Below are 27,209 nucleotides of genomic sequence, written 5' to 3' on the forward strand. Positions count from 1 at the left end.
GAGTCATGATTCTTTGTTATTTTATAAGCCTCCTCTTTTCTATAAGTTCTTTAAAAAGCCCATAGATGAGCTGTTTAGCAGCCTAATGAAAATGCATACAGAGATTACATCTGTCCTTCTCAATGGGAATTCTGGGACTCAGATGTACATTTGTCTTCCAAGCAGCATTAGTTCTTTATTGGTTGAGGATAAAGAACGTGCTCTGATGTTGCAGCCTCATCTCCCATTGGTTCCCTACACAAATCCTGCTCTCCTGCTCTCCGGGCAATCAGATCTCTGAACAAGGATTGATCTTTCTCACTTGTCGCCTGTGTTACTGTCATTCCTTTCAAAGGCAAAGTCTGCTGCTGATCCTGGCTCTTGAAATAGTGACAATACTTTAATCCAGACCAGAAGGTCCTTCCTCAGAGCCATCTCTTCGCATCCAAATAAATACGATTTCTTCCCACTCTCGGGTTTCAGAGATCTCGCTCAGTGCCGCTCTCAAAGCACTGGCCACGTGCATCCTTCTATTAAAGTTTCCTTTGAGAGTTTATTTTGCAACCATGTTTTTACCTTTAGAGCAGGTAACATAGTACTTTGTGCATTATACATGACTGCCAGATCTTTGTGATTGATTCAGTCAATATTAAAACACTTTAACAATAACCGTGTGCGTGTGTGCAGAAGTGTATATGATAATAACAACCTTGATCCAGTGCATTTTAACTTGCATTTTCAAGAAAACATGACAATTTCAGAAACCCTATTGTTTGTTTATTGGACCTAAATAAAATAGGTTAAACACCACAATTGAGCACTGTTTTTAAAAAGAAGTAGTCTATCTGTTTAGATTTTTCTTAATCCATCTGCACGGGAATTTGACTTATAAAAATAATAGGCAAAATAAACATGTTTTAAAATAGTTTATAAAAGAACTCATTGTTTGCTTATTCTAGGTGTATAATATCTAGTTAGTTTCTTCTAAAGTGATTGTAGTCATTTATTCAAGAACTTGTTGCTTTTCAGAAAAAATTGAGGTTAAATAGAAAAGTCTCAGGATGTGTTTGTTAAATATAAAAGTCTCGGAATCGGGGGATGTGAATGTGGCGATGGGACAGAAAATAAATCCAGAAGGACAAAAAGATATGCAGAAGCCTGGGATCAACCAAGGACATGGGATGAAACCAAGCTTACTGACTTAACAGAGCAGAGCAATCAGTGGAAATGGAGACAAATTAGAATTTTCAGAACTAAGAAAGCCAAGAATGATCTGGAATATAAATGGATAAGCGAAGCTCAAGCTGTGGCCATAAAACTCTATTAAGCCAGGAGAAGTCATCTGGGGAGAAGAAGCTTTGGGAACAGTGTCAGGGACAAGACAAGCACTAAGCCAGGGGATATATGTGCTGGTATCAGAAAACGAAGCACATGAGAGTACCAGGCACGAACTAGGTGAGCAGCCAAGACAGCATCAATGACACGTGAACCTCAAAAAAGCAGCAACTACTAATCAGCCCAGGAAGTCTCCTAAACACTTCCTAGTCCTGACTGCGGCCAGTTTGAACTCCAAGTGAATTACATTGGGTGGATGGTAAACAGGTTAAGAGACTCGGGGAAAGGGAGCAGAAGTGATTGTAGTACGAAATACCAGACTTGTACAGAGGAGGCTGTGTTACTCAGAGAAGTTACAGCCCATTAGGTGGTTTCAAATGGGACTTCCACTGCTTCTTAGTCTGTAAACTTGGAAAATGATTTTACCTCCCCCAGTCTAAATTTCCCCATGAACAAATGGAGATCCTAGAGTTTCTTATTTCGTGTTAAGAGAGAGAATGTTTATTAACCATTTAGCAAGCAGTTATCACCCAAATAGTAATTATCATTGATCAAAAATATTGCAGTTAATATACTTATTGTTAATTTCAATTTTGGCTACTGTATGTAATCTGTCAAGAATACGTTGAATCTTCTGGGGTGCTTTAAATATTTGTGTTCAAGTTCCTTGACAATTGCTCAGGGTAACTAACGCACATAGAGTTTTGTCACTTACTGATAGGTGTGTCTGTGTGCACACATTATTGTGAAAGCATAGAAGTTATAAACAGGTTGACTATCTTGCTCTAAAACTTATTCCATAAAATTATGCTAGTTCCTTAGTGATAATTAAATATACTCGTCTATGGCAACTCTTGAATAATATTAGTCAAACAGAGATTTTTCTTTCCTAACATGGCTGAACATACTGTTTTGTTTCTACCAAACCACAAAACATGAAACCACAGTCTACCACTCAAACCCTGTGTGGTGTGGAATGCTGCAAATAAAATTGCTGCCAGGCCAATGTCTTGTTTGATGTGGCCAATCTTCTTTTCTTCCAAATGACTTCAGAATCCACTACCTCTTTTTAAAATGGATAAAAATCATTGGTAACTTTCCCTGTTGACCTGAAATGTCCACAGCTTACAGTCATGATAATGAGAAATACAAAAAAAAAAAAAAAAGAGAGAGAGAGAGACTCGCGACAAGAAGCTAGCACTCCAGAATAATATTAAAGTCTTTTTATAATAACATAAAATACAAATTTTTGATCTAATGTAGCTGATGTGAAGTAACAGGCCCACAAAAAACAAGTTGAAAACCCAAATAATTACATGATATGGAAAACAGCATGCTTTTCTTCTTAAATCATAAGCTATTCAGATTTATGCCATGGTTTTGGAACTAAAGGATGCGAAGGTTAGAAGGTTGAGGGAGAAAAAGTAAAAGGACTCATGGACATGGACAACAGTGTAGTGATTGCAGGAGAGGTGTGTATAAAGGGACTGAATGATAATGGAAAAATACAGTAAATTTTTTTTAAAAAAATTACTAAAGTGCATATAGTCTAAAAATAAAATGAATTATCTTATGCACTAATAGTAGTACTTGTCTCAAGACCTTTTTTAAAAAAATCAAGTTGGAAGCAATGACTTTCACAGTAAAAGCCCAATCCCTAATCTGAAATATCATGCCATGGTTATATATGCACATCTATATTCTTTTCCAAGACTCAAAGAATCAAAGTGACTGCTCAATTTGTGAAGTTAACGTTCACTTTTGAGACATGTGCCATTAAGCAGCTGCAGAAGAACAGCAGTAACTACTGATGTGCTGAATGCATATGGGTAGTGATGATGTTTCATTTCATCTTTTACAACCAACTCATCAGGTAGGTGCTATTCAATGCCAGGCAGAAAACCCAGTTTCTTTCCAGAGCCCATTCTCTTAACCACTATATAACATTCTGGGGAAAGTTTGGGGATTTTTTTTTCTTTTGCTTGCTTTTCAACCTAATAGTGATAACCACAACCATCACCACGTTGTCATTTGCACAGACCTTGGCAGTGACATCTTATATCTCCCAGGATATGGAATGACAATTTTATGTGTATAATCAAACTTTGTAAAGAACAATGATCAGGACTTTGATGGCAAAGGAGGAAATAGTTAAGGCATGACAGAAACACAAGGTGTTGACTTCAGTATTACTTGACAATCATTAACAACAATCAAGGTTAGAGTAAGTAAACAACTGAGTTTACAGTAATGGTTTCATTGGAACAATTACTGGAGTAACAGTTGAGAAAGCCTTTGTTTTAGAAAGGGTCACAGAGTGAAGATCTTGAATATGAGTGAGATAAAACAAAATGCAGTTTAAGAAATAAAGAACGCATACAAAACATTTCTTAGTGTGCTTTCTCATCCAACACAAATCACTCCAGCAGTGACAGCCTTAATCCTTCTATGGCTTATCGTTAGTCAGAAGAGTGAACTTGGAAAGTCCAGAAGCTAAAAAGATTATCAAAAAGGCAGTAACTAAGCAAATTAACATGTGTTAGATATTTAATTTTCTCCCGTGGAGGAGGGGGAGGGAGTTATTCTCTTTTTGCTGGGAACAATTACTGAGGCTCTTTCCTCTTCCTCCAGAGCTGGATAACTCCAAAATGACACCGTGTGCCCGGAGAAAAGGGAAACAGAACTAGAAAATGCCGGACAATCGGAATGCACTTTGTACGTTTCTTGAAAATAAGAAATCTTTATCTAGTGACCTTCTTCATTTGGACCTTACATTTCTAAAAGCATTACTTGTGTTTTACACTCTGCTGGTAGATTCAATACCCTCCACTCAGAGATTCCAATCTTATTTCCAAGGCACTTCTCTTAATAACCATGGAGTTTAGTCATGGTTCCAACATATCTTGCTATATATCCTCAGCAGATTCTACAGTGGTCTTTGTGGCCATTTCCAGCTTTGTTGATTCTACTCCAAGGGCATAATCACTAAAAAGGCAGAGTGTTCACCAGACATCCTAGGAGAAGGGGCCCATATAAAACCTCATGAGAAAAACATTTAGTTTACACAATATAGAATATCAAGCTTAGAGGGTTATGATTTTCATTTAAAGAATTAAGATAATAGAACTAAAATGTTTTGTATTTTTTAATCCTAAAAATGCATTTTCTTTAGAGTTTCTAAATTTTGTTTAAAAAAACAGCTTTGGCATGAAAATCATCATACGTAAATGAAAATACAACTGAACAAATGTCATCGTTTATATAAGTTTAAGTGATGCAAATGTTTGAATTATCTGTTAAAATGAAGCTGCCAGGTTCTTTTTCCTACCAAGCAAGCTCTGTTTTATTTCAAGTGTTACCATACTGTGGAAAAAAAATTGTTTTCCGTGAGATGGAGAGACAGAAGAGGGAGGATCAAACTTCTTGAGTAATCTTACTATACTTGTCATGCACATGCTGTATCCTTCACGTTATGATTGACATTTATTTGTAGTTAGCACTTTATTTTATACACTGAGGAGCCATTGCTAGCGAATTTAAAAATAAAAAAGTAAAAGCACAATCTGCTACCTTTGCTGTCATCGACATCTCCAAATTACGTCTAGGGCCAAAGTCTAATTTATGGCCTCCAGATGTTATTACTTAGGAATTTGGTGTCAGAATGAATGATTCTGGCTGAAAAAATTTTGGCAATAGATGATATACCAGGGAAGCCTACAGTCTCTGAAGTCAGACAACCTGGGTTCACACATGCAGGCTCTGCCCCTCCATACCTCTGTGACCCTGGGCAAATGGCTTCGCCTACTTACACCTCCATTTCCTTATTCACACAATGGAGACAATTATAGTATCTTCCTCTTAAAGTTGTTATGAGCACCTCATGAGATAACACACATTTAAGTGCTAAGCCCAGTGCCTGGTCCGTAGAAAGCACTTGGTAAATGCTAACTACCATTATTACATTAATAATCATAAATGCTAAATCTAATTTTACTCTCTGACCGATGTTTCCAGCCAATTGTTTCAAAGTTATGAGCACAGAAAAAAACCAAAGCAGATCAATTTCAAAACCAACTTGTCTGTCAGACGGGGGATGCTTACAGCCGACATCCAGAGTTATCTTGCCAGTTGCTCTTCCGGCGTCGTTGATGGCTACACAGGTGTAATCGCCAGCATCAAGATCCTGAGTTTCTTGAATCTTCAACAGTCCCAAGAGAGGATCAATAATGAGAAAAGTTGAGGGCCTCAGCTCAAGATCCCCTAAGTCAAAACAAAGGGGAGAACATGAAACGCTGAAGTATTTACATAGTTTGCTATTGGTTTGATTTCAAAACTTCTAAAGAAAAGCGATTGTAAAATTTCTAAATACAAGTGTCTGGCACAATGCGGACACTTAAACAATGTTTTTGCAATGAAAGAATGAAGTGTTTCTTGGCACTGAGCTGATTTATTAGTCTGTATAATTCTAAGGGCTAACGTATGGCCAAAAATCTGGCCCTACATGATTTATGTACAAGTATTTCCTAATGCATATGTACCTAAATCAGAACAAACTCTTTGAAGCCCCACTGGGGGACTGGGAAAGGGTGGCGGCTGTGACCATGGCTGTGTTAAGCAAGAGGGAATAAGGAACTGGAAGACGAAGGTTGAAAAGAGATTTCTACCATCTACTGGGCAGGATGAATTTCAGTGATCCAAGAAATGCTGAGGAGACCACAGGTGTTCTTAGTTTGGTTAATAACCAAGTTTTTGAATCACTAAATGCTATGTGTTCAATTTTGTGCGAGCTGCCTGCGAGGATTCTGAGGAGGTCTGAGGAAGAAGGAAGCACAGCTAGCTAAAGAGGGTAGGGAAGAGCTTATTGGTAGAAGAACGAATAAGAAACTTCTGACAAGGACCAAGGAGAGGTGTCGTATGTATCTCCAGGATACCTCTACTAAATCTGCATTACAAGGTCTGTCCAGAAAGCATCTGGCAATGTAATATAAAAAACAGAGATATTTATTTAAGAAGATACAAGAAACATTGTACATAGGACAATGATGCCTCAGTCCCCTTCAGAGTAGGCACCTTAGAACCTCACAGATTCCCCAACTCACCATCAGCTGCCCTGTCATATTTTCCTGAATCTCATCAACAGTATGAAATCTTTTCCCTTTCAAAGATGATTTTAATTTGGGGGAAAACCAGAAGTAGCAGGGTACCAAATTGGGATTGTAGGGGGGCTGAGTCACCTTGACGATTGGATGTTTCACCAAAAAACTCTGCACAAGACATGATGCATGAGCGGGTATGTTTTCCTGATGAAGCTGCCAATCACCAGTTGCCCATAGCTGCAGCTTTCTGAATCATACAAATGGTGTCTTGGGGAATGTTCAAGCTTAACACAAAATTTGATGCAGATTCACTGCTCTACTTACGCAGTCATTTTGGATGTGACAGCCACACCGTACACATGCTCACGCAAAGGCGTCTACCGCCCCCACTCACTGGTACTGTGAAGTCATCATTGTTCACACATGCGCATTCCAGTCCACTCTCCTTGGCTGCCACACAAACCATTCTCGTTATACTAACAATGGCTGCACTTTTTCCAGACAGACCTTGTGTCCATCAAAGTTCTTTAAGTTGGAGATATGGGGGTTTTGGAAGAAGAAGGTAGGCGATACATTTGTGGGGGATGGAACTAGGTATTAAATTTGACCTCTGCGTGAGGGTGGGATGACCCAAGAAGGCTTAGTTATATCTGAGTCACTTGTCTGTGCTCTTTGTCTCTACAGCACCTCAAATCCCCTGAGAACCATTCCTCTCTGAAGGCAGGCAACACGTCAACAAATCTGTAAGTCAGGTTAGCCTCTCCTTATGCTTCCCCTCCTCCAGCTATCTTGCCTCTTAAGAACAGAATTAACCAGAATGATGAGTATCATTAAAACAAAACAAAACAAAACAAAAAAACCTAGTACTCGTATTTGATGCCAACTTAGTGTCTATATCTTTAATTTGTTTTTGTAAACGGTGATATCAAAGTCTCCATGGAAGCCCTGAAAACTTCCAGGGGATTTTAGGACCATTACTCTTAGAGTTTTAGAGCATACCCAGATGTCAAGACTGAAAAGATATTCTCAAAAGGTCACTTAGTAGTAGCCTAGTCATGTGCCCTGGGTCTGAGGTCTCCCTTAGCTTAAAGCGCGCAAAGAAAACCCCAGAACTAGTAATTCTCTAGGACACTATGAAAAACACCAGTCAACAGAATTAGGACAAAAAAGAGACAATTCTCTTTTTGTTTTTATAATTTTGGGAGAAGAGGAGGTCAAAGGAGCCATAAATTTTAAAACACACAAAAAAATTATATTAGCAATGACCAATGCCAAAAATAAAGTATTTCCAGCGTTCTGATACTTAAAACCCAAATCATCCCAAGCTTGCTACTACATACCACACGAGAAAGAGAAGCAACTTTAAAGGCATGCCTATGTGCCTCTGGGATCTTTTCATAAATAAAAGCAGATGATGTTGACATAAACTTTCCTCTCACATAGGGAGGATGCATTGTGACTGAGCGGTACAACAGGAATTAAAATATTTGCAACTAAAATGCATTTAGAGTTTTGGAACTTACTTCTTTATTTCTTCTGTATATGTCAGAGAATATAACAGGATGAGAGACCTTTTTGCTAGTTACTTTTCCCCCCCAAAATAACAATGTTTGAAGAATAGCAGTAATGAAGCAAAGTGTGAAGTGGAAAACACTGGTTTGATCAAGTTTGCACAAGAGCCTCTCCTTTCTTTATAATATCTACTAAAAATTAATGATCAAATTATTGAGAAGCCAGAGAAATACAAAACTTTACAATGAAAATGAAGTAGGCTTTAGTTTTAGTGTAAGATTAGAGGAATGCCATACATAGTAACATACAGGGTCAGGCACAAATAATGCCTCTTTTATTACAAAATCTTTTATTACAAAATCATAAGCATGTAATTCTGTAACATAACAATATCACACTCAAGCATACCATATGACATTTTAGGTGAAATCTTCAAATTAAAACTATAAATTATTACACCCATATTATTACCCTACCAACCACATTCAAGCAGGCCTTACTTCTACCAGACCCTGTATATAAATTTTCCTGACAATCTATTCTAGGATTTAACAATCATTACCAGCTGTAGTTTAAATTCAATCCTGGCCTCTGTAATGTAAAGACTAACAGAGAGATCATTATTCTTGGCATAAAATCCTTTTAAATAGTTGATGGAAATTAAGTGGGTCTCAAAAATGTTTGTCTCAATGGTTGTCTTATAAATTACTGGGGGCTTTACAAAGTTTTGTTATGACTATATTTATTTGTATGTAGCATTTTAGAAAATGAAACTGAAAAAATTAAATGTATGAATTTCCTTTATAATAATCAACTCCTGACATTTTGACATAATGAACATATTTTATGAAAAAATTACATTTCCCCAAACAAGAGAAAGTCAGTGAGAAAAGTGGCATTGTTTCATATTTTTAAAATCTCTATAATAATCTCTAGCTTAATAAAAGACAGCTGAATGTTCAAATTTGCTTCTGCATTTACTTTATTGGATGTCACATGTCACAGAACCTACAAAATCTCCAGTATATGCTCATGAGGCAATGAATGTGCCAAAGACCCATAACACCTGAGTGTCACCAGGAAAACAACTTTGATCTCCTGGATTCCCTGCAAAGAACTGTGAGGAACCTGCAGGGAATCCTGACTAACTACACTTTAAGAACCGCTGATATAAATAAATAAATCCAATTTCTTTAATACATTAGCAGAAATATTCTTTATATAATATTTTAGTAGTGTCCCTGATTCTTTGAACCCACTTTATGTTGCTCATTTCTAAATATGAAAAATCTAAAGTTTTGCTGGCCCTTTGTACTAATGAAATTCCATTTCTCTGAGGGTCTGAATGGAATACATTTTGCTAATACATGGTGGTTGCTGGGGGTGGGACAGAAGGCAGGAAAAAGGGGGAGTTATTGATCAACAGGTATAACATTTCAATTACACAAGACGAGTAAGCTCTAGAGACCTGCCATACCATGTAATGTCTGTAGTTAACAGTATTGTATTGTACACTTGAAAATGTGTTAAGAAGGTAGATCTCATGTTCTTATAATAACTAAACAAATAAATAACCACCAACTTTATTCAGTCAGAACTGCCTGAAAAAATGGTATGAAGAAAAAGTATTCTTATGATTAGGGTAACAATTCTTCTTCACTCATGCGGTTTCCATTAGGTAAGACTTTGTTAGGCGTCCTAGGATGTCATCGCCTGCAGAGGTGAGAGAGGAAGGCCCGGTTGCCTCTTCTCCCTTCCTTTCAGGAGCAGTCTGTGCATGGAAGAGTTTGTCTGCTAGTTTTGCTCTTGCTGATCCAGACTCTGCTTGTTAGTAAGCATAAAAGTAAGCTGGCTTGAAGCTGGGGAGCAGGGCCGCTCTGCATATTGCTAATGAACATCGGAGCATGCTCTCTGATACGGTCTGTCAGTATTTAATGCACATGTTCTAGCTCTTTGGTTCAAAACTTAGAGAAATGGGATAGTATTTTCTGGGCCCATTAAACTCCATCACCTATGGTTGAACAGAAAAACTAAAAGGTAGTCAATTCTAGTGTCTTTCATGGCATGGCTACATGACTCCCTAACTTTTCCCTTAGATTTCAAGCCATTTTGGGGACCAAGACTGACATGCAGCTAAGTTACCATTCAGGAAAGTAGCTGCAGTTTTGGGGAATAAAAGACTCCCTTTGTGACTGCAGAGAAATCAGCAGGGTCTATTTCTTAAATTTTTTTTTTTAAACATACACTACTGACTGACCTATAAAAAAAGCAGCACAGCCTCTATAATACATTTTTGAGATCTGTTTAATTATGATGTGAACTTGAAATTGACATCCATTTCCTTTATAATTCAAAGATTTAAGCATTTTTAAGTAAGTAGAATTAGTTTATGTTAATTGGAATAAACCCAACTAAGAAGCAAATCCAGAAATGCTCTCTTATCAGAGAAAACATAAAGACTAAATATCATTTACGATGGAAAACATTAAAAATGGTATTATCTCTTGATTTCCCTCCTTGTTTTTGATTTGTGGTGTTTAAAAGTGTTTTCTTTTTTCTAGACAAAGCCTTTCTCTTTCACCTCACGTTCCCCAAGCGTTTGAACTCGAGGTGAATTAATAATTTTGTGATTATGACATCAACCTGTTGCCATGGAAATGTCTGTGATTTAACAAACAGAATCATAACAATAGTGCTTTGTACTACTTAGCATTTTTCATATGAAGATTAAAAAGTATTTTGGAAACAGTATCTCAATAATCCTAGCAACCTCCCTGTTAGGGTATTTGTGGGAATATTTCTTTCTCATGAGTGGGAAGAACTGAGACAGAAGCAGAAGCAGGATGTTTTACACAGATACACACTGTCAGCATCTGAGCCTGGACCAGGGCCTGAGCGGATTCCGACTAAGGACAAACAGCACATCATTGTTCTTTAGTGATAGAATCACAGGGGTGTAATCTTTGTTACAAATATAGGCAGACAAGTTATAAGTTAGTTGCGAATGTCATTCGATTTTAAGCTTCAACATGTGTCTTTGAGCACTTTCTAGAAAGTATCCTCGAGAATCTACACAACTTCCTAATAGCGAGAGCCATTATCTTAAAAGCGAACTGAAATCAGTGAAGCTATTTTAAACATCAACTGAACAATTTTCTTGGACCATTTTTCACAGGAAACAATCCTAAACTAACAAAGAGAGCGTTCAGCTGGATTAGCAAAGGCGAACTTTTCAAGCTTTGATTTCCACGGTCCTATAATCCACACCAGATGGCAAATCCTGAAATTCAGAGTTCAGAATTTTAACCTATTGTCTCTAGTGAGATCATAAACACATTTTACGGGGCTGCTAAGTCACACACCAAAACAAACTTTTAACAATTCATTTTTTTTTTTAAAGACAAAACTAAGTCCAGACATGAACATACTTAAGAAATGTACCTTTGAACCATTTCACTTGAGGTGGAGGAACACCAGAGGTTTTACATTCCATAACTGTCGTGTCCCCAAGGGCCACCAAGAGCTCACTCTGAACCACGATCAACTTTGGGGCTTCTGAAAACAACAAACATGCAAACGGTTAATGTCTAGCACAATGCCACATGCACTTTGTCTATGTTTACTAAATGAACCAATAAAACAGTCTATCATTATTCACGTGCTTGTGGCTATCGCAGTGTTTATAAACAGAAACAAACTCTTACAGGCATATGCACATAGAGGTGTGTGCTGAAACGATTATTTATTAAGGCCCAAAAAATAAGATATTAGGCAAAAGTAATGCTGATAAAACACAGCCCCCCAAATTTAGAAAATTAATTGAACAGTCTATGAAAAAAGAGGTATAAAAGGAAAGATGAACACACCTTTTAGAGACAATACTAAAGGAGTGGAAAGAAAGACAATAGTAATAAAAATATAGCAAAAGAGCAATGATGGTAACTCTGACTTGACTACATTAGGACTTGAGGGTAATGCAACTACAAGTGAATCAGTTATTACATTTTGAATGTGACTTAGGGATATTCATGTTTAACTACAGAGAGATAGCTGCAGTCTAAGGTTAAAGTTTCATCTTTAAAAACTAGGCTTCCAGGTTTGATTATGTTTTTCCCTTTGATGCTAACTATGGACATTCTCCAAGATTCTTTGCTTAGCTCTGTGTGCTTCATCCCCTTTGCCTAATGCTTTAGTTCACTCACACACTTTTCTTTTAACTGGACATTTTAGAACTTTCTAACTTGAACTGAGGTTGATTTAAACAAGAGTTAGCTTCGCAAAGGTCATATTACTCCTCTGCTAGAAGACCTTCAGTTTTTCATTTATTGATTTCTTTTTTTTTTTGAAAGAGAGAGAGAAACACTGATTTGTTGTTCCACTTCTTTATGCATTCATTGGTTGTTTCTTGTACATTCCCTGACCGGGAATTGAACCTGCAACACTGGCATATTGGGATGATGCTCTAACCAACTGAGCTATCTTATTTGTTAGTTTTTCATAATTCCCTACTTTGGCTTTCAAAAATCCTAACTGGTCATGTAACCTTAGCCTCCATTACAGTTTCTTACTCATCACAATGGATAGCACTGCACTGGTAGTCCAAAACACAACCTGCTCTCTATCTTCCTGTTTTTCTAAGACATTTCCTCTGCCTGAAATGCCCTTTGCCACAACTCCTTAAATGCCATTCATTCTTCCACACTGAGCTTAAATCCTGTCTTTTGAGAAATCTTCCCCTCCACTTACCTTCCACTGTAATACAGTGGAAGCCTTATTATAGTTCTTTGTCTGCTTTATTATAGTTCTTTAAGTATATCCCTTCCATTATGCAAGCTCTTAAAAATTAAGGACTCTGGGTAACAAACATTTAAAAATTTTGCACTCCACAGTCGCCAGCACTGCATAATGCATTTTACATATTCAGAGTGATAAATGAGTTAAATAAATGGGTCCAACAGTTTGGCCTTTTTGAAAATGAACCAAAATTCATTTCTGCAATGCAGAATCTGTTTCAACCTCCTTTGTAACTTCCCAACTTCCTGTTCTCTCTCTAGCTGGGTGTTCTGTGAACATTTTCAGCTACTTCTAACTCTGAGCCCTCTTCCTTTCTCAATTTATTTGCCCTGTCCCTTCCCCATTTCTATAAATGAGACTATTTCTTTCCCAGCTTTCAGGTGCAATATTTATGACACTTCTGTTACTCCCTCATCTATATAAACCAACAATAACTCTATAACCCCTTCCTCTCTACTGCCTGTTTCACTGCCTTACTATGAATGGCAAATAGCCATTAATTATTCAGTTAATGAACTGACATTGAACATCTATGTCGTTGGCCTTTGTTTAAGAAACCCCAAATTAAATTAAAGAAAATATTCTAGTCTATGTTATTGGAATGTGTAACATTACATATTAGAATATTATATATTAGAATATATTATATTACATTATAGAATATTATATTATTGGATAATTGTCATGAATTCATCTTCAATAAATGCTTGACTTGGGGGGGGGAAACTGAAGATGAAAGTGAAAGTAATATATAGAAAAGACAAGTGACAGAAACGTTATAAACATTTAATTATGACAGAAATGTTATAAACAGTTTTGAATATAAGTGGAAAATATAAAATAGAAGTTTGGGTAAATCAGAATATACATTGAGTTCATTAATTAGTAAGTAAAATATTGCAGAAAAGAGGTGGACCATGAAAAGAAAACTTTGTGGACAATCTGGAAATCTTCCACACTCTGGGAGCTTCCTTGACTTCTTAATGAAGCTATTCACTTCCTGACTTTCAACTTAAATTAGTTACAATACTTGCTTTCATCTTGTGGGAACATGAATAATAAATCATAAGACCAGGTATAACTCATTCTTAATATTAATTTTCAGCAAAGTACTTTTACAGTGTTTAATATGACATTCATCCTATTTTAATTGCCTTTTAAACTGGTTATACTTGCCAATGTATCTGAGGGTAGAAGTCTGTTTATCTGTTCCGGCTGAATTACTTGCCAAGCAACCATAGATCCCTGCATCTTTAGGAACTGCATTTTTGATAAATAAGGTACCTTCTGAGGTCATCCTATACCTATGGACAAAAAGAAAATAAAATTGAAAATAGCCCAATAATAGTATCAAGGAATCTTTCTTCCAAATATATTCAAATATTTTAGAATTATATTTTTGATGGTGAAAGTAGAAATGATTAACATCATCATTTTATAAGCAGAAATGTCATCATAATAACACTTATTAATGTATTATTAATTATTTATTAATAAAACATTATTAATGTTTTAAATCTTCAACCCAATAGGTTAGATACTATTATTATCTCTGTTTTTCAGATGAGCAAAGAGGTCCTGTAGCTCACCCAAAGTCAGACCTAGTAAATAGAGAAATTTGAACCCAGGCATCTTTCCCTGTGTGAACTGCTACGCCAAACGGTTCCTCAAAATGAGAATGTGGGAGAGCCAAGGCCTCGGGTCACACCGTGAGTGGCCGATGAGCCGAGACACAGAATCTGGCTCATACCTGAGTGCCTCTCTTCATGCCAAACCTAGAGTCACGGAAGCCCAAGAGCTGGAAGCTTCACTGTTTATGTTCCACATGCTTGTTATGCTCTCTGAGCGTGAGAGGATTCAATGTCTTTTAAAAGTATCCAGTAGGAAAAAAATACATTTCAATGGAGTAGGGCAAAAATGAACAGGGATCACAAAGAATGTCTGCACACACTTTAGAGCTACTGTTCTGTCCTTTGCCTCTGCTCTCTCCAGTTAAATCCAGGACTGCACCTTGAATAGACTGGTTAAAACTGCACATTCCTTTACCCCACAGAAAGCTTATTACTCATTTCAAATAGTCAAAGTAAATCAAGTGTCGCAGGGTTATGTGTGCAACACAAAGTATTGGGTAACACTTGATCCCAGCTATTGAATTCAAGACTTCAGAAACTCAAATCCTGTAAGACTCATCATTTATTGACATTTTATCATTTATATTTTATTGACAGGCCCTGGCCTTTTTAGAAAATCTAAAGCTGTGGATTTTGGTCAAACCTCCCTTAACAACAGGGTTTTGGTCAGCATAGTTGTCCATAAATTTCCTTCACTTTTCTCACTCAGTAAAAACAAAGAACATGATACAAACCCAGTACCTGTGTGAACCCACGATAAACATGTCATTCACGGTCCAGGCGATCTTTGGTTTCGGATAGCCTGTTGCAGAACACATGATGGAAACCTCGGATCCTCCTGTGAAAGACTGGTTCTTGGGCATCACTGTGACTTTGGGCAGTTCTGCAAATAAAAAGAAACATATAGAGTAAAATGCCAGCTTACTTTGATTTTAGGAGCTGCTTCTGTGAGCAGGCTGGTAGGCTTCTCAGCCTCAGCCCTCCCCCATTTTTTCTTTCTGTACTTCCAAGAGTTCATTTATAAAACGTAACGACCAAGTGAGGGCGGTGCCCACGCAGCAGGAGGGCGGGAGGGGCAGCCCCTGCTTTCTGATGCGCAGGCGCCCAGATTGTACAGGGGTCTTGGACCCCCCAGAGCCCTCCCTCTCCCTGAGGGTCCGATGAAGGCTGTGGCCAGGCCCCAAAGGCCCGCCTCTGCACCCCGTGGGCCAGGGGCAGGGGCACGCCAGGCCTGACCCGCGGCCAGCCTTCCAGAGGCCTTGCTTGCCTGGAGCCGTGCAGCCTGCTCCTGCCCCGGACCCCGAAGGCATGAGGATGGGCACAGCCCTGCCCTTAGACACTGAGGAGCGTCTGGCAGACTCTCCTTTGAGAGAATGTCAGGGGCCTGGGTCCAAGGCTACTAGTGACACTAAGTGGCCCGAATAAAAGCCGGGGGTGGGTGCACAGGAAGGGGGCACAGTAACATTTGGCATGTGGGAGGTAAAGGGCTGTGGTCCCTCTGTCCCTTTGCTAGCCAGGTCCTGCCCAGCCTTTGGTCTTGGCCACCTGGCAGGCTGGGCACCAGGCCTGTAGCATCCTTGTTCTCCTCAGGCGTCTCAGACGTGTGGAAGAAGGTGGTCTTCATGGCCAGATGGCAGGTGTCCATGAGCTTGGACATGTCAGCCACCATGAGGCCCCTGGTGGGGATGGCACCCAGCACTTCTCCCTGGACTCTCCTGAAGTAAAGATCATCGTCTTGGGCTGGAGAAGGTCCAAATACACCACAGGGACAAGGGGCACCCGGACCTGCATAGCCAGGTGGAAGCCACCTTTCTCCAAAGGTGTCAGGTCCCCATGGTTGTTCCACGTGCCCTCAGGGAAGACTAACAGTGGGAGGTTCCCCCTGGCCCCGCACTTGCCCATGTAGCCCATCCTGGTCACCGTGGTCCCAGAGTGCCAAGGGTTGATGAAGGACATGTCTCCAGGGGACACGATCAGGCCCACAGGCCCCAGGAAGACCAGCTGCCCCTTGGCTGTCTGCACACGGCACTTTGGAAGGGCCTCCATGAGGACCCTGGTGGTTAGACACGGTGACACAGGGGTGGCCCACTCCCAGCTCCTGGAGACCCTATATCTCAAAGTGAAGGCATACATGTACTCGAGGACTGGATGAACCAGCTGGTGGTGTGCACGCGCTCCACCATCGGGCCGCGGTGGCGCAGTAGGCAGATGACTGTGGCCACAGTGGACACCGTGAAGGGGCTCTCTGGGTGACCCCCGTCAGGGATTTGCCCCAGCGATGCAGGAGAGAAACCAAAGGTAATGAAAGCAGGAGAAGTGAATTGCTTTTGAGAGCCAAGTGAATCTGATATCATGTTCCTGTGTCTCCGGTGGCTATGCTGTGGCTCCTGCCGCTACTCCCACCTGCTGACCACTGGAAGTTCAGTGTAAACGTGTTTGCAGGCAAAGGCCCTAGATGGGGTCTTTTTGCCTCTTTCTGTATACTGCACACAGGCATGGAGCCACAGCTTCTCCTGACTGCTGACTGCTTTGTTTAGCCTGCTCTTTCTCTTTTTATCTATTAGATTATGAATTGGTAAAGGTAAAGTCTATGTCTTTCATATTATTCCATATTGCATTATATTCTGTATTTCACATCCCTTGCATGTTATACTGTGACTTGTAAATAACAGGCACTTAAAACTGATGATGGAATACGGGACCATTCCTAGACTCTAACTTGACTCAGAGCGTTTATGCCTGTCAGCCTCTCAGAACCTTGCTATACTGATCATTTGCTTCATGCTCATAGATTCATAGGACCTCAACAGAAAATATTAATTATTCAAAGTTTTATTGCATTCCACTTTTATGGCAAGAAAAAAAGACTTTTGAAAATGAAATATTAAATCATAAACTAATTGTCAAAAACGATGTAGAAATTCCCTTAGGTAACTGGGATATTGATATATCTGGTCTAATCAATTACACATTTATATCTATAGTACTACTGAGGAAGACCTAATTTTCAAAAAAAGGACCATCAAAAAATATTACATAATTGACAGGGTAAATATCCTCCACTTAATAAGATAAAAATAAATTCACTTTCACAGTGTTTGAAATAGATGTCATGAATATCAACAAAAATAAATTAATTCAATAATGTGATTTTTTTTTTTGCACAAGTGTTATGTTCCAAGCTTTACTAACTTACAGATCTAGATACACTGACAAGCCAAACAGATACACATGGGGTCAGCTTTCCATTTAATTGGGTTTTTACTATAAAGAAACTTGAAAAATTCAGTCAATCAGTTAGACTTGGATATATTTATGACATATCTTTACTATAAATTAGTCTGCAAGTGTGGCTTAGCTTCACTAAGAAAAATTTAGCCTGTGGAGCCCCCATACATTTGAAAGAGATACAAAGGGGTACTGCTAGACTGGGCAGCTCCGCAACTGGACAAACCTAATTACTGCCAAGGTGCAAGCCCCTTACAATTGTCCCCCTTTTTTTTCCTGTTTACATTGTGTTTTTCAAATGTTAATATTCTAAGGGTTTTTCCAGCCCGCAGACTTAGTTGATAGTCTCATTATTCCCTAGATTCTTCTTGGTGAACATAGGGCTAGAGAAATGTGTGAGGTCGAGGTCAGGCTGGCCATGGCCAGTGAGTTCAAACTGTGATTCCATCTGGAGCCAATCAGTTCTGAAATGCTGGACGACTACACACGCTGTGGGGGGTGTTGCAGACAATCGTCGGGGGATGAGGGGGAAAATGAACACTTTTTCTCTCTGGAATTGACTGAATACCCACACTTATCCAGTCCCATCTTCCTAAAATAAAATGTTTCTCGTATCTTGATGCAGGACCGCTGCAAAGATACAGCAGCTCTTGAGATTTCTGTCTAAACGTGGTTCTTCCAATGGAGTCTGCCAGAATGGACCTGGCGTTTCTCCCAGCAAGGATCCCACTGGTACGCTCTGGAGTTCAGATATCAAAGTGAAAATAAACGTCAGCTACCCAAACCAGGATGCAGAGAGCTCAGAGGTCATTTCTCAAATAAAGCCTGGATATGGGAGGTTGCTCGGGGTCACAAAAGAAGTCTGTATGCGACACACAGATGGGATGATATCACCCCACAGAAGGTGAGAAGCTTACCATCACCCTGGAAAGAATATTCCTGCAGATGATAAGAAAATCAGAGAGGCCGAGAACAAACATAGGGAAGCAAAATTGGACTGCCGCAAAATAACAGTTGGATAAAAATGGTCAGAATGATTCAGTCTTTAGATGATTAATTTAAATAAGGATGTCATAGACCTCACTATAATTATTTCAATAGCTATCTTTTTCTTCCTAAGAGAAATCTCCCTTTGTTTTAATAAAGTTTTAATGGAGCAGGAACTAGGGATTAAAGAACCACAGTTCAACTCTATCGCAGTCCAGAGTCTAATTTTTGGCTTTGAAGACAAGGAATCCATTCCAAGTAGGTTTTCAGTCTCTTTTCCCCAACACAATCATCACCGTTATCAACACCATCAACACCAGCACCGCCGTCACTGTAAATAACACCTTGCTTTTCATTTGACAGAGCAACGGGAACATGGCACGCTATGAGGTATCAAGGCATTAATTCATTCTTTATATTTTAATCCTAACAAAAGCAAAACATACACGTTTTCACAATTTCTCACCAATGATTTTAAAAAGGTAAACATAGATTATGATACTAAGAATAAAAAAAAAACACTACTTTAAGACTTCATTACCTTAAGACTTTAAGACTATTAATGGTAAGTGGGCAAAGTGAATTATAAGTACCCGTGAAAATCGCCCACGCTCTGCCTACAAAGACTAGGAATGATAAAATCTTGCCTAACTCTTGGAAGTCTCCAATATCATACTCACATACTGGAGGTATATGGCGGGCAAAAGATGCTTTACAGCTGTTCATATGGAAAATAATACAATAATTAACAAATGATAATACAAGGAAAAGCCTCTACTGTAAATCTATTTTTTCTCCACCCTATATTTCCTGTTAGTGGTCATCGGGTCTAATCTGTTGCTGTTATTTCTCTGGTAGGAAATTATCAAAGACAAGACCTAAAAGCTTTTTCTTTAAGGTGCTTTAATTATCATGAACAAATTAATAAGATAATGGTAATGCACTGAATTACCTAAGCAACAATTTAAATCATGTTTCGCCAGGGGTATATTTGGTGTGGGGGCAAATTTTTTTTTGCATTTTCCTTCTTTTACACAACAAACATTTATTGAGTACCGACTATGTTTTGGACATTTTACGACCTCAAAGATCTCACAGAATACCACATACAAAAGTATATTATGTATAATTAGGGACTAAATCTCTTCTAGTCATCAGTTCATTGAAACAGGAAAATGGGCAAAAGTTATGAAGTGCCTTTTATGTGCTAAGCACTTAATGCTGGACCCATTATTGATTTTCCAAAATAAACTCATGAATTGTTACTGATATTTTACAGATAAAGAAAGCAAACCTCAAAGTGATTAAATAATCTATGTTGTATGGTTCCATATCTCAATGGGAACAGTAATAGTACCTTACTCACTATTATTGTGGATTACCTAATATACATAAAACATTTAGAATAATTCCCAGCACATCGTAAGCACTATATAATTTTAGCTATTATTACTATCTCATCATATTATAAAGTATGACAAAAATGATAAAATAACTACTATAGTACTGAATTTAAAATACATATTTACATGAATATTATCCAGACATTCAGAGTGAAACTTGATCACCATTCTTACGCTTGCATATTCCTTTGAGATTACACATCTTACTGATAAATACTTGTTATTTGAGTCTTCTGAAATTTGAGATGTTTCTAGATACTCAAAATATATAAGAAACTTCATATAATTAGAGAAATTTCGTTTTTCCATATTTAACTGATGAAAAAAACACAGTGATCCCTATGTCCTTGCACCTGTTAAAAATGGTTAAGGATGATATAATGAGCATATGGTTATGAAAATATCAATTTCATACTTAGTGAAGTAATTCTGGTCATTAGGGACTTCATCAATCATCTAGAGAAATATTTCCTTTTTCATTGCAATATTCTCTCTGGCGATGTGGACTAATTAGTGACAGACAGCTTCCCTTGGTTGACACCACAGGAGACAAATTAACATGTCTAATGTTCATACAGACATAACGTGAGGGAGAAAAGGAGGCTTTGTCTAGCCCCTCGATTCCTACGTGGCAGCGTGTGGCTGTGCAGGAAATGTCCGTTACACACTGAATATGTCCAACCATAACCAGGGTGCTAGCGCTCGCCATCTTTAAAGATCCTCCTTATGGATCAGCTAATAAAATCAACGGGAAACGTTTTCCGCTCACAGATAAATAGAAAAAACAGCATCTTTTAAACAAAGCCTTAAACTCTTACCGGGTAAATAAATACTACCCCACTCCATCCAACTTTCATACCCTTGGAAATGTGGCAGCATTTGGAAACCCAGCAGCCACAGTGTCACTTTAATAGTGACAAACTGCCTTAAACTATTTCATAAAATTTTGCAAAACTCTCCCACATGACATAATTGTTAACTAGGGTGAACTAATTTAGACAATACTTTAAAAATGACTTCTCTATATATTTTTCATGAGGCAATTATCAGATTTTGTTATAAAATATGGTTTTAAATGTAAGCAGTTACATGCATACATGTGTTACAAGTGGAAAAGAAAGTACTTACATAATGAAATCTAAAGTTGTTGATGTAATTCAAATAAACCATTGAAGTTAACATGGAAACATGAAAAATGAACTTAGTGACTCAAATCTTCCCTCTAGTTTGTTATTGTTACATTGAGTTTCATTCAGCAATTAAGGAACACATATCTATAGAGCGAATTTGTGTTTTTCCCCCCTCTGTGCAAGCCATTATGATGAAGAAAAGTATCTCATAGCATATAAATACAATATGATTAGGGAAAAAGACCTAAACAGATGAAACTGATCATGATTAAGAGCAAAATATACTAATAATAATTCTACAGGACACCAGAAGAGAGAGACCAACAATATTCAGAGAGGAGGTGACTTATGAGAAGGGCTTCATATTACAGATAAGTTTTTTATTAGTATTTTTAAAAACATAATAGAACTGGTTTACAACCATTCCCAACTATATTTTTCATTGTGGGTAATTAATATAATCCCTTGAAATGTTGGATGATCTAATACCGAGCAATGCTATATGAGAAATTAGAAATGATTAGTATTTAATTACTGAACCTAATTTCCATTGAATCATACAGCCTGTAAAATGTATTTTACAGGATCTCTGGCTCTTCTTCTAAATATTTGTATTATCCTGCAGAAAAAGTTAATTTCATAAAGTAACATTAAGAGTATCATTTAGCCTATTGAGAATTGTAATTAGTAGCCATGTCCTAGCCTATCAAATGTGTAACCTACTGATTTAGCTCAACATGTTTGTTTAAAACATATTCACATTGTTCACAAATGCATTACTTCAATTTCTGATTAGGGAGGTAACTGCAGCTAGTTCTGGTACTAACTTTTAAGCAGGAAGCTTGCACAGTAAGAGTAACAAAATTTCACTAAGAATGATTTACAATGAACAAATGTGTTCGCTCACTTAATTTTTCCTCAGTTTTCAGTGAGTAGAAATGACAATGGAATATATTTTAACATTTTCAGGTTTTCCCATGCTTACTAGAAAGTTCATACAAGCAGCCAGAAATTTCTTCCAAAGAGCAAAGGATGAAAACTGGAAACCAACCAATCAACTAAATAAACAAGAACAGAGATCAGTTGCCTGGGAAAGAGAGAGGACCATTGAAATCCCAAAGAAATGGAATCAAATGCAACTTTTCCAAGTCATCTCATCCATGGAAATATGAAAACCTGGCTACAACCTTTTCAAAGTGGTAAAATTATTCCTAAATGGCAATAATTCAAATGAATTAAGATAGTGGTTAATCTACATGGAAGTTGTATTAAGTGTCCTAAAACCTCTGCTCTTACTATTTCTGCCTTCCTCCTTTCTCCAGAAAAGACTAGAGTTGTGCTGTCCAATAGAGTAGTCACTGGACACATGTCTATTTAAATTCAAATTTAAATGATCTAAAACTGAATCAAATTTCAAAACAAGGTCCTTAAGTGCACTAACCATATTTTAGTACTCAATTGCCACATATAACTAGTAGATACCACCTTGGACAGCATATCAATATATACAAGATACAGAGATTTCCTTCGTTACAGAAAGTTCTATTGGGCAGTGCTACACCAGAGAAAAGGTCTATTAAATCTCAGAAAGAAGGTCATTAATTCATTGATTTTCCAGTAGGTGGTGCATTGGCAGTAAAACACACCAGCAAGGATTATATCTTGATAGAGTTATATGCTGGATTTGAAAAAAATTCCCACCCTAACAATAGTGTGGCTATGAAAATTCACTTAATAAGAGAAGGACAAAATTTCAGAGGTGTACAATAAAAAATTTAGGCTAAATTCTATTTTAATGACAAAATCTTAATGGCAAATATGCAACAAGAGCCAAGGGCTAGAAACAGTTTAGTGCCCATCAGCAGAGTGGATAAAAAAAACATGTGGTACATTTACACAATGAAATACTATGCAGCAGAAAGGAAGAAGGAATTCCTTCCCTTGGACACAGCATGGGTGGAAATAGAGAGTATTATGCTAAGTGAAAAAAGTCAGATATGTACACAGACATGTACACCTGCATGCTAAATGTGATGTCAGACACTAAAAAAATACTGGGTCCTGCTTTAATGGAGTTTATGATCCAGTCATCTTGCATTTCCTCTGTGTGATTATTTTGGTAGCATATTTACAGTCCCCTCTCTCCTCTACACTGCTCCTTAGTTGCTACTCGATCAGAACTTAAGTAAAAGGAATCACCACACTGTTGTGATCTAACTGGTCTACCAGAAGAGGAAGGCGTCGGGTGGGGCCTGGCCATTCAAGTCAAGCAGTGATTTCCCCAAGTTATCATTACCCTCAACGCTGAGATTTCCAGAGATCCTTTACCCACACGACAGCAACCTACCAATACTTTGTGCCTTTTCTATTTAAAAAATATCCAATACTCTCATTTTTCTTTTCATACTCAAGAATCCTTTATCTTTTTGTACTTTTCTCTGCCTTCCTGAACTTGAGGCCTGCTAGTAGCATATACAGGCATTTCTGCATACAATGCAGAATGATCGGAAGGCCTCGTTCAGATCTGGACTCTGCCACCTGCTGGCTCTGCACCCCCGGGAGAGCCACTAACACCCCAGAGACTTTGGTTCTTATGGACAAAATACAGTTCGAAATAACACAACTTGTGGGGGTAAGATGACGTAAGTCATGTCATGAGCTCTCAAAATGTTTAATGTTTGTAGCTTTATTTGAATCATTTAGTGGGTGGAAGTGTTGGCTGATTCCTCATCTGTTCTCACCCTCGCCAGCAGTCTCTGTGCTGTGAAAGCATAAGTATCTGTCTTCCCGCCCCCCCCAGCATATTCCAGAATTTAAGCTCTCCCATACCTGGACATCTTTCTTTGTAGCTCATTTAAATCCATCAGGCTTGACTTAATATGCATTTTCTCATGGTCCATGATTGCTGGATATAAAAATGTCCTTCTTGTAGAACTTCTGTGTAACAATTTCTTGTATATTCAAAGTACTTATTATGTCACTACATCCTTTTCCTTTCCTTTCCCAAAGTAAACAATTCTAATTCTTAGCCTTTCCTTATAAGTTCTATTTAAACACATTTTAACATTTCTGTCTTCTAAGCATTAGAGAAACGTGATCTTTCTATCTATAATTAACGTGTTCTAACATCTTCACACAGATGCCATGAATAAGAGACAAAATAAATACAATGTATGATATTCATTTATACATTTTATTGCATGGAATTGGACTGGATTAACAGAAGCTTATCCTTAACCATGAAGTCAGTAGAACACATTCATCAGATAAGGTAACCGAATACTAAACTTTTCTTTTCATAAACTTTATAGTCACCTAGAATAAATAGGAAAGCAAATATGTCTATGGTCAAACTACATATTTTTTGGATATCATTGTAATGAATACTTGATGCAAAACTCCACTAGAATATTTTCCTTAAAATCTAAAGGAAATCACTCCTTATTAGATCCTTAGTACGGAAGATGACAAAAGCCAGTATTTTAATAGAACACCTTATTTGTTTGTTCTGATTCATACTGGGATATCAAACAACCAAGGCAGTAAAAAAAAAATAACACTTGACAAAAAGTAATTATTTGGAGGTTTTCATTTTAAGTATATGATTTCATCCCATCTAAATAAAATTCACAGACATGGCACTAGCATTAACAACAGCTGTATACATGTCTTAGGTCAACCTCGAAAAATGAAAAGCTCTGATGTATTAAAATGTATAGGAAAAGAATTGTGCTAATAGAAATGAGCTGGGGTATGTGAAGGAATGAATGTGATTGATAAAGGCGGTAAGGACTGTCAAGAAAAGATTAAGTCCAACCTCCAACATATTTATGGCTTAGAGCAGCTCAATCCAACGTGACAACTAATTTCACCTTGCAGTAACCTCTAGCCTCATCATATGCTCACTGTAATACACTATGATGCTAAACAACACACCCCACGTAGCCATTATTGGAAACAGAAAGGCCATATAAGGACACAACATGGTCAATGAAGCTCTTAGGCGAAACCTCTACCCGTTTCTTGAAAAATTCCTGAATATTCCTCCCCCTTATTGAATGCCCCACCCCTCGACTAAATGAGCTCCAATAAAGTAAGTAAATCTCACGAGAGAGGGGTTGTTCTGTCTGTGGAGTAGCCACTCTGTCTCCCTGCTTCACTAATAAACTCTCACTTTAAACTCTATGCTGGCTTGATTTGGAATTCTTTCTTGCGTGAAGCCAAGAACCCACAGTGGGTAGTGGACCTTTGGGGACACGGACCCCTGGATTTGCTGCAGCAGAAACCATTTTATTTTTCAAACGCAGACACAGACTTCTACCAATCAAAATTTATTCCTGTGAAAATTGTGTGAAGGGGAAAATTGAAGAAGATACTGATGAAATTTTCATGGCTCTCTTACTAGGCTATCAAGTGTAAAAAAATTATCAATTGAAATTCTGCGGTTATTATTTTTTTCAATCTCACTTTGTTCAGAAAGGATTTAAAACAGCCTGCTCTGTAATATAAATCCGATGAAATCCCAAACCCCTGAGCTTTCCAATATGAATTTTTGTACTGTTGAAAAGTTCTACCTTCACACTTTAAGTTTAATTGCTTATTTTTATTTTATAAGGAACTCCCTATAGTGGACGCCTCTAAGTATACAAGAAATTTTAAAATATGTAGAATAACTCCTGAAATTTTACAGATACAAGATATACCTCCCAAGTAAGGGAAACAGTCCCAGAGAATCCTGTCTGAAGGCCATGCAAGGTCATCATCTCAGCTCTGAGTCTTAGCTCTGGTCATGTATTTACCATCCTGAACTGAATTTCATACTTTTAGGAAAAAAAAAATCACCTTTATAATGTGTTCAGGGAAGAAAAATGTGCCGTGTTGTGACAGAAGTTTCTAGATGTCTAGCAATTGCGGACAAAAGGTATTTCACATTAGCAAGGTTTCTCAAAAGTAACCTTTTCTGTTAGCAGAGTTGTATTAATTAAAGTCAGTGCTGCCTGCACCCTGGTCTCTCCGTAGTGTGTGTGCTACCACCGTCTCTGGGAGTAAGGGCCATATGTAAACAAAGATGAAGGAAAAATGCCAAAGACTAAGTCTATTTTTTCTACATATGAAAACAGCAATTTAGCTAGCTCATCAGCACCTGAAAATAAAAATGACATCCGGCACAAACAAGTTAAGAGTGGTCCATTCTAGAGGTGAGAACAGTTAAATAGCCACAGTTTATAGAATGAACAAACTTAGCCATAGGAGCTTTTTGTAGTGAGTTAACTGTAATTTAAACATAAAAAAAGGAAAACCCAAGGGAAAACATATAATATCTGAAAGCTAAAATTAGTAAGAAATGACACCCCGGACACACTATGTATGATATTATTTTATCTTGATATCAAGTGGTAGATTCTCTTAATGCTAATATATTTAAGTATTTAAATAAGTTTTAATTATTTTAAAAAGTAACAATTTTCTTGCATGAGCTGATTTCTCAGGTAACTATACCTGGAAAGAACTTCCACTGCTTAGCTCGCAGGAATGGAACTGCTGTCCTGTCTTTAATTATACCTGACCGAGCTGGAGTTGCAAACAAATAAACCTCAGGGAGATTTATTATCTTTGCCAAGACAAACTTTTAGAGCTAAAGGTTTTAAGTTAAGGGTACATGTCACTAGATCCTTACTGCATTCTCTATACTTCTAATTATATAAGTCAGGCTAGATGTTTCTCCTGACAAATTGATGTTGGGCCTAAAAAATACTTTTATTTTCAGTCTTATTTTTTGGAAGGCATTACTTCTTAATATATTCTTTTTCTTCTCTAAATTTAATTGTATTTTTTCCAGTGCCACTTATATGTCCTAGACCTTCTTTTACCTCCACCCACTCCCCTTTCCCCAGCAATCCGCACACTGTTATTCACGTCTATAAGTTTTTCCTCTTAATTCTGTCTTATTTTATCATTACTTACTTCCTTAGTTATATCTTAATTATTTTCATCATAAAAGTGATAAAGCAAATTTATAGAATATTTAGCAAAGAAATACAAACATAGTACCCTTACACCTAATTCAATTTCTGAATAAATTGATGTGCAGATATTTTACAATACTATTTACAG

General features: G+C 37.7%; 1 protein-coding gene across 1 annotated transcript in view; it reads right to left on the minus strand.

Annotated features, from left to right (window-relative positions):
- HMCN1 (hemicentin 1) overlaps positions 1 to 27,209 on the minus strand; it is a 392,649-nt gene that overhangs the window by 188,555 nt on the left and 176,885 nt on the right. Inside the window, exons 12-15 of the mRNA XM_054587651.1 lie at positions 15,089 to 15,230; positions 13,893 to 14,020; positions 11,364 to 11,477; positions 5,416 to 5,574 (exon numbers count right to left, since the gene is read on the minus strand). Of these exons, the coding sequence (XP_054443626.1) occupies positions 5,416 to 5,574; positions 11,364 to 11,477; positions 13,893 to 14,020; positions 15,089 to 15,230 (543 nt within the window). The remainder of the gene's footprint in view (positions 1 to 5,415; positions 5,575 to 11,363; positions 11,478 to 13,892; positions 14,021 to 15,088; positions 15,231 to 27,209) is intronic.

This window comes from Pteronotus mesoamericanus, unplaced genomic scaffold, assembly GCF_021234165.1.
Source record: "Pteronotus mesoamericanus isolate MK-2021 breed Mesoamerican mustached bat unplaced genomic scaffold, CSHL_Meso_final scaffold_1186, whole genome shotgun sequence".
Classification (NCBI taxonomy): Eukaryota; Metazoa; Chordata; class Mammalia; order Chiroptera; family Mormoopidae; genus Pteronotus; species Pteronotus mesoamericanus.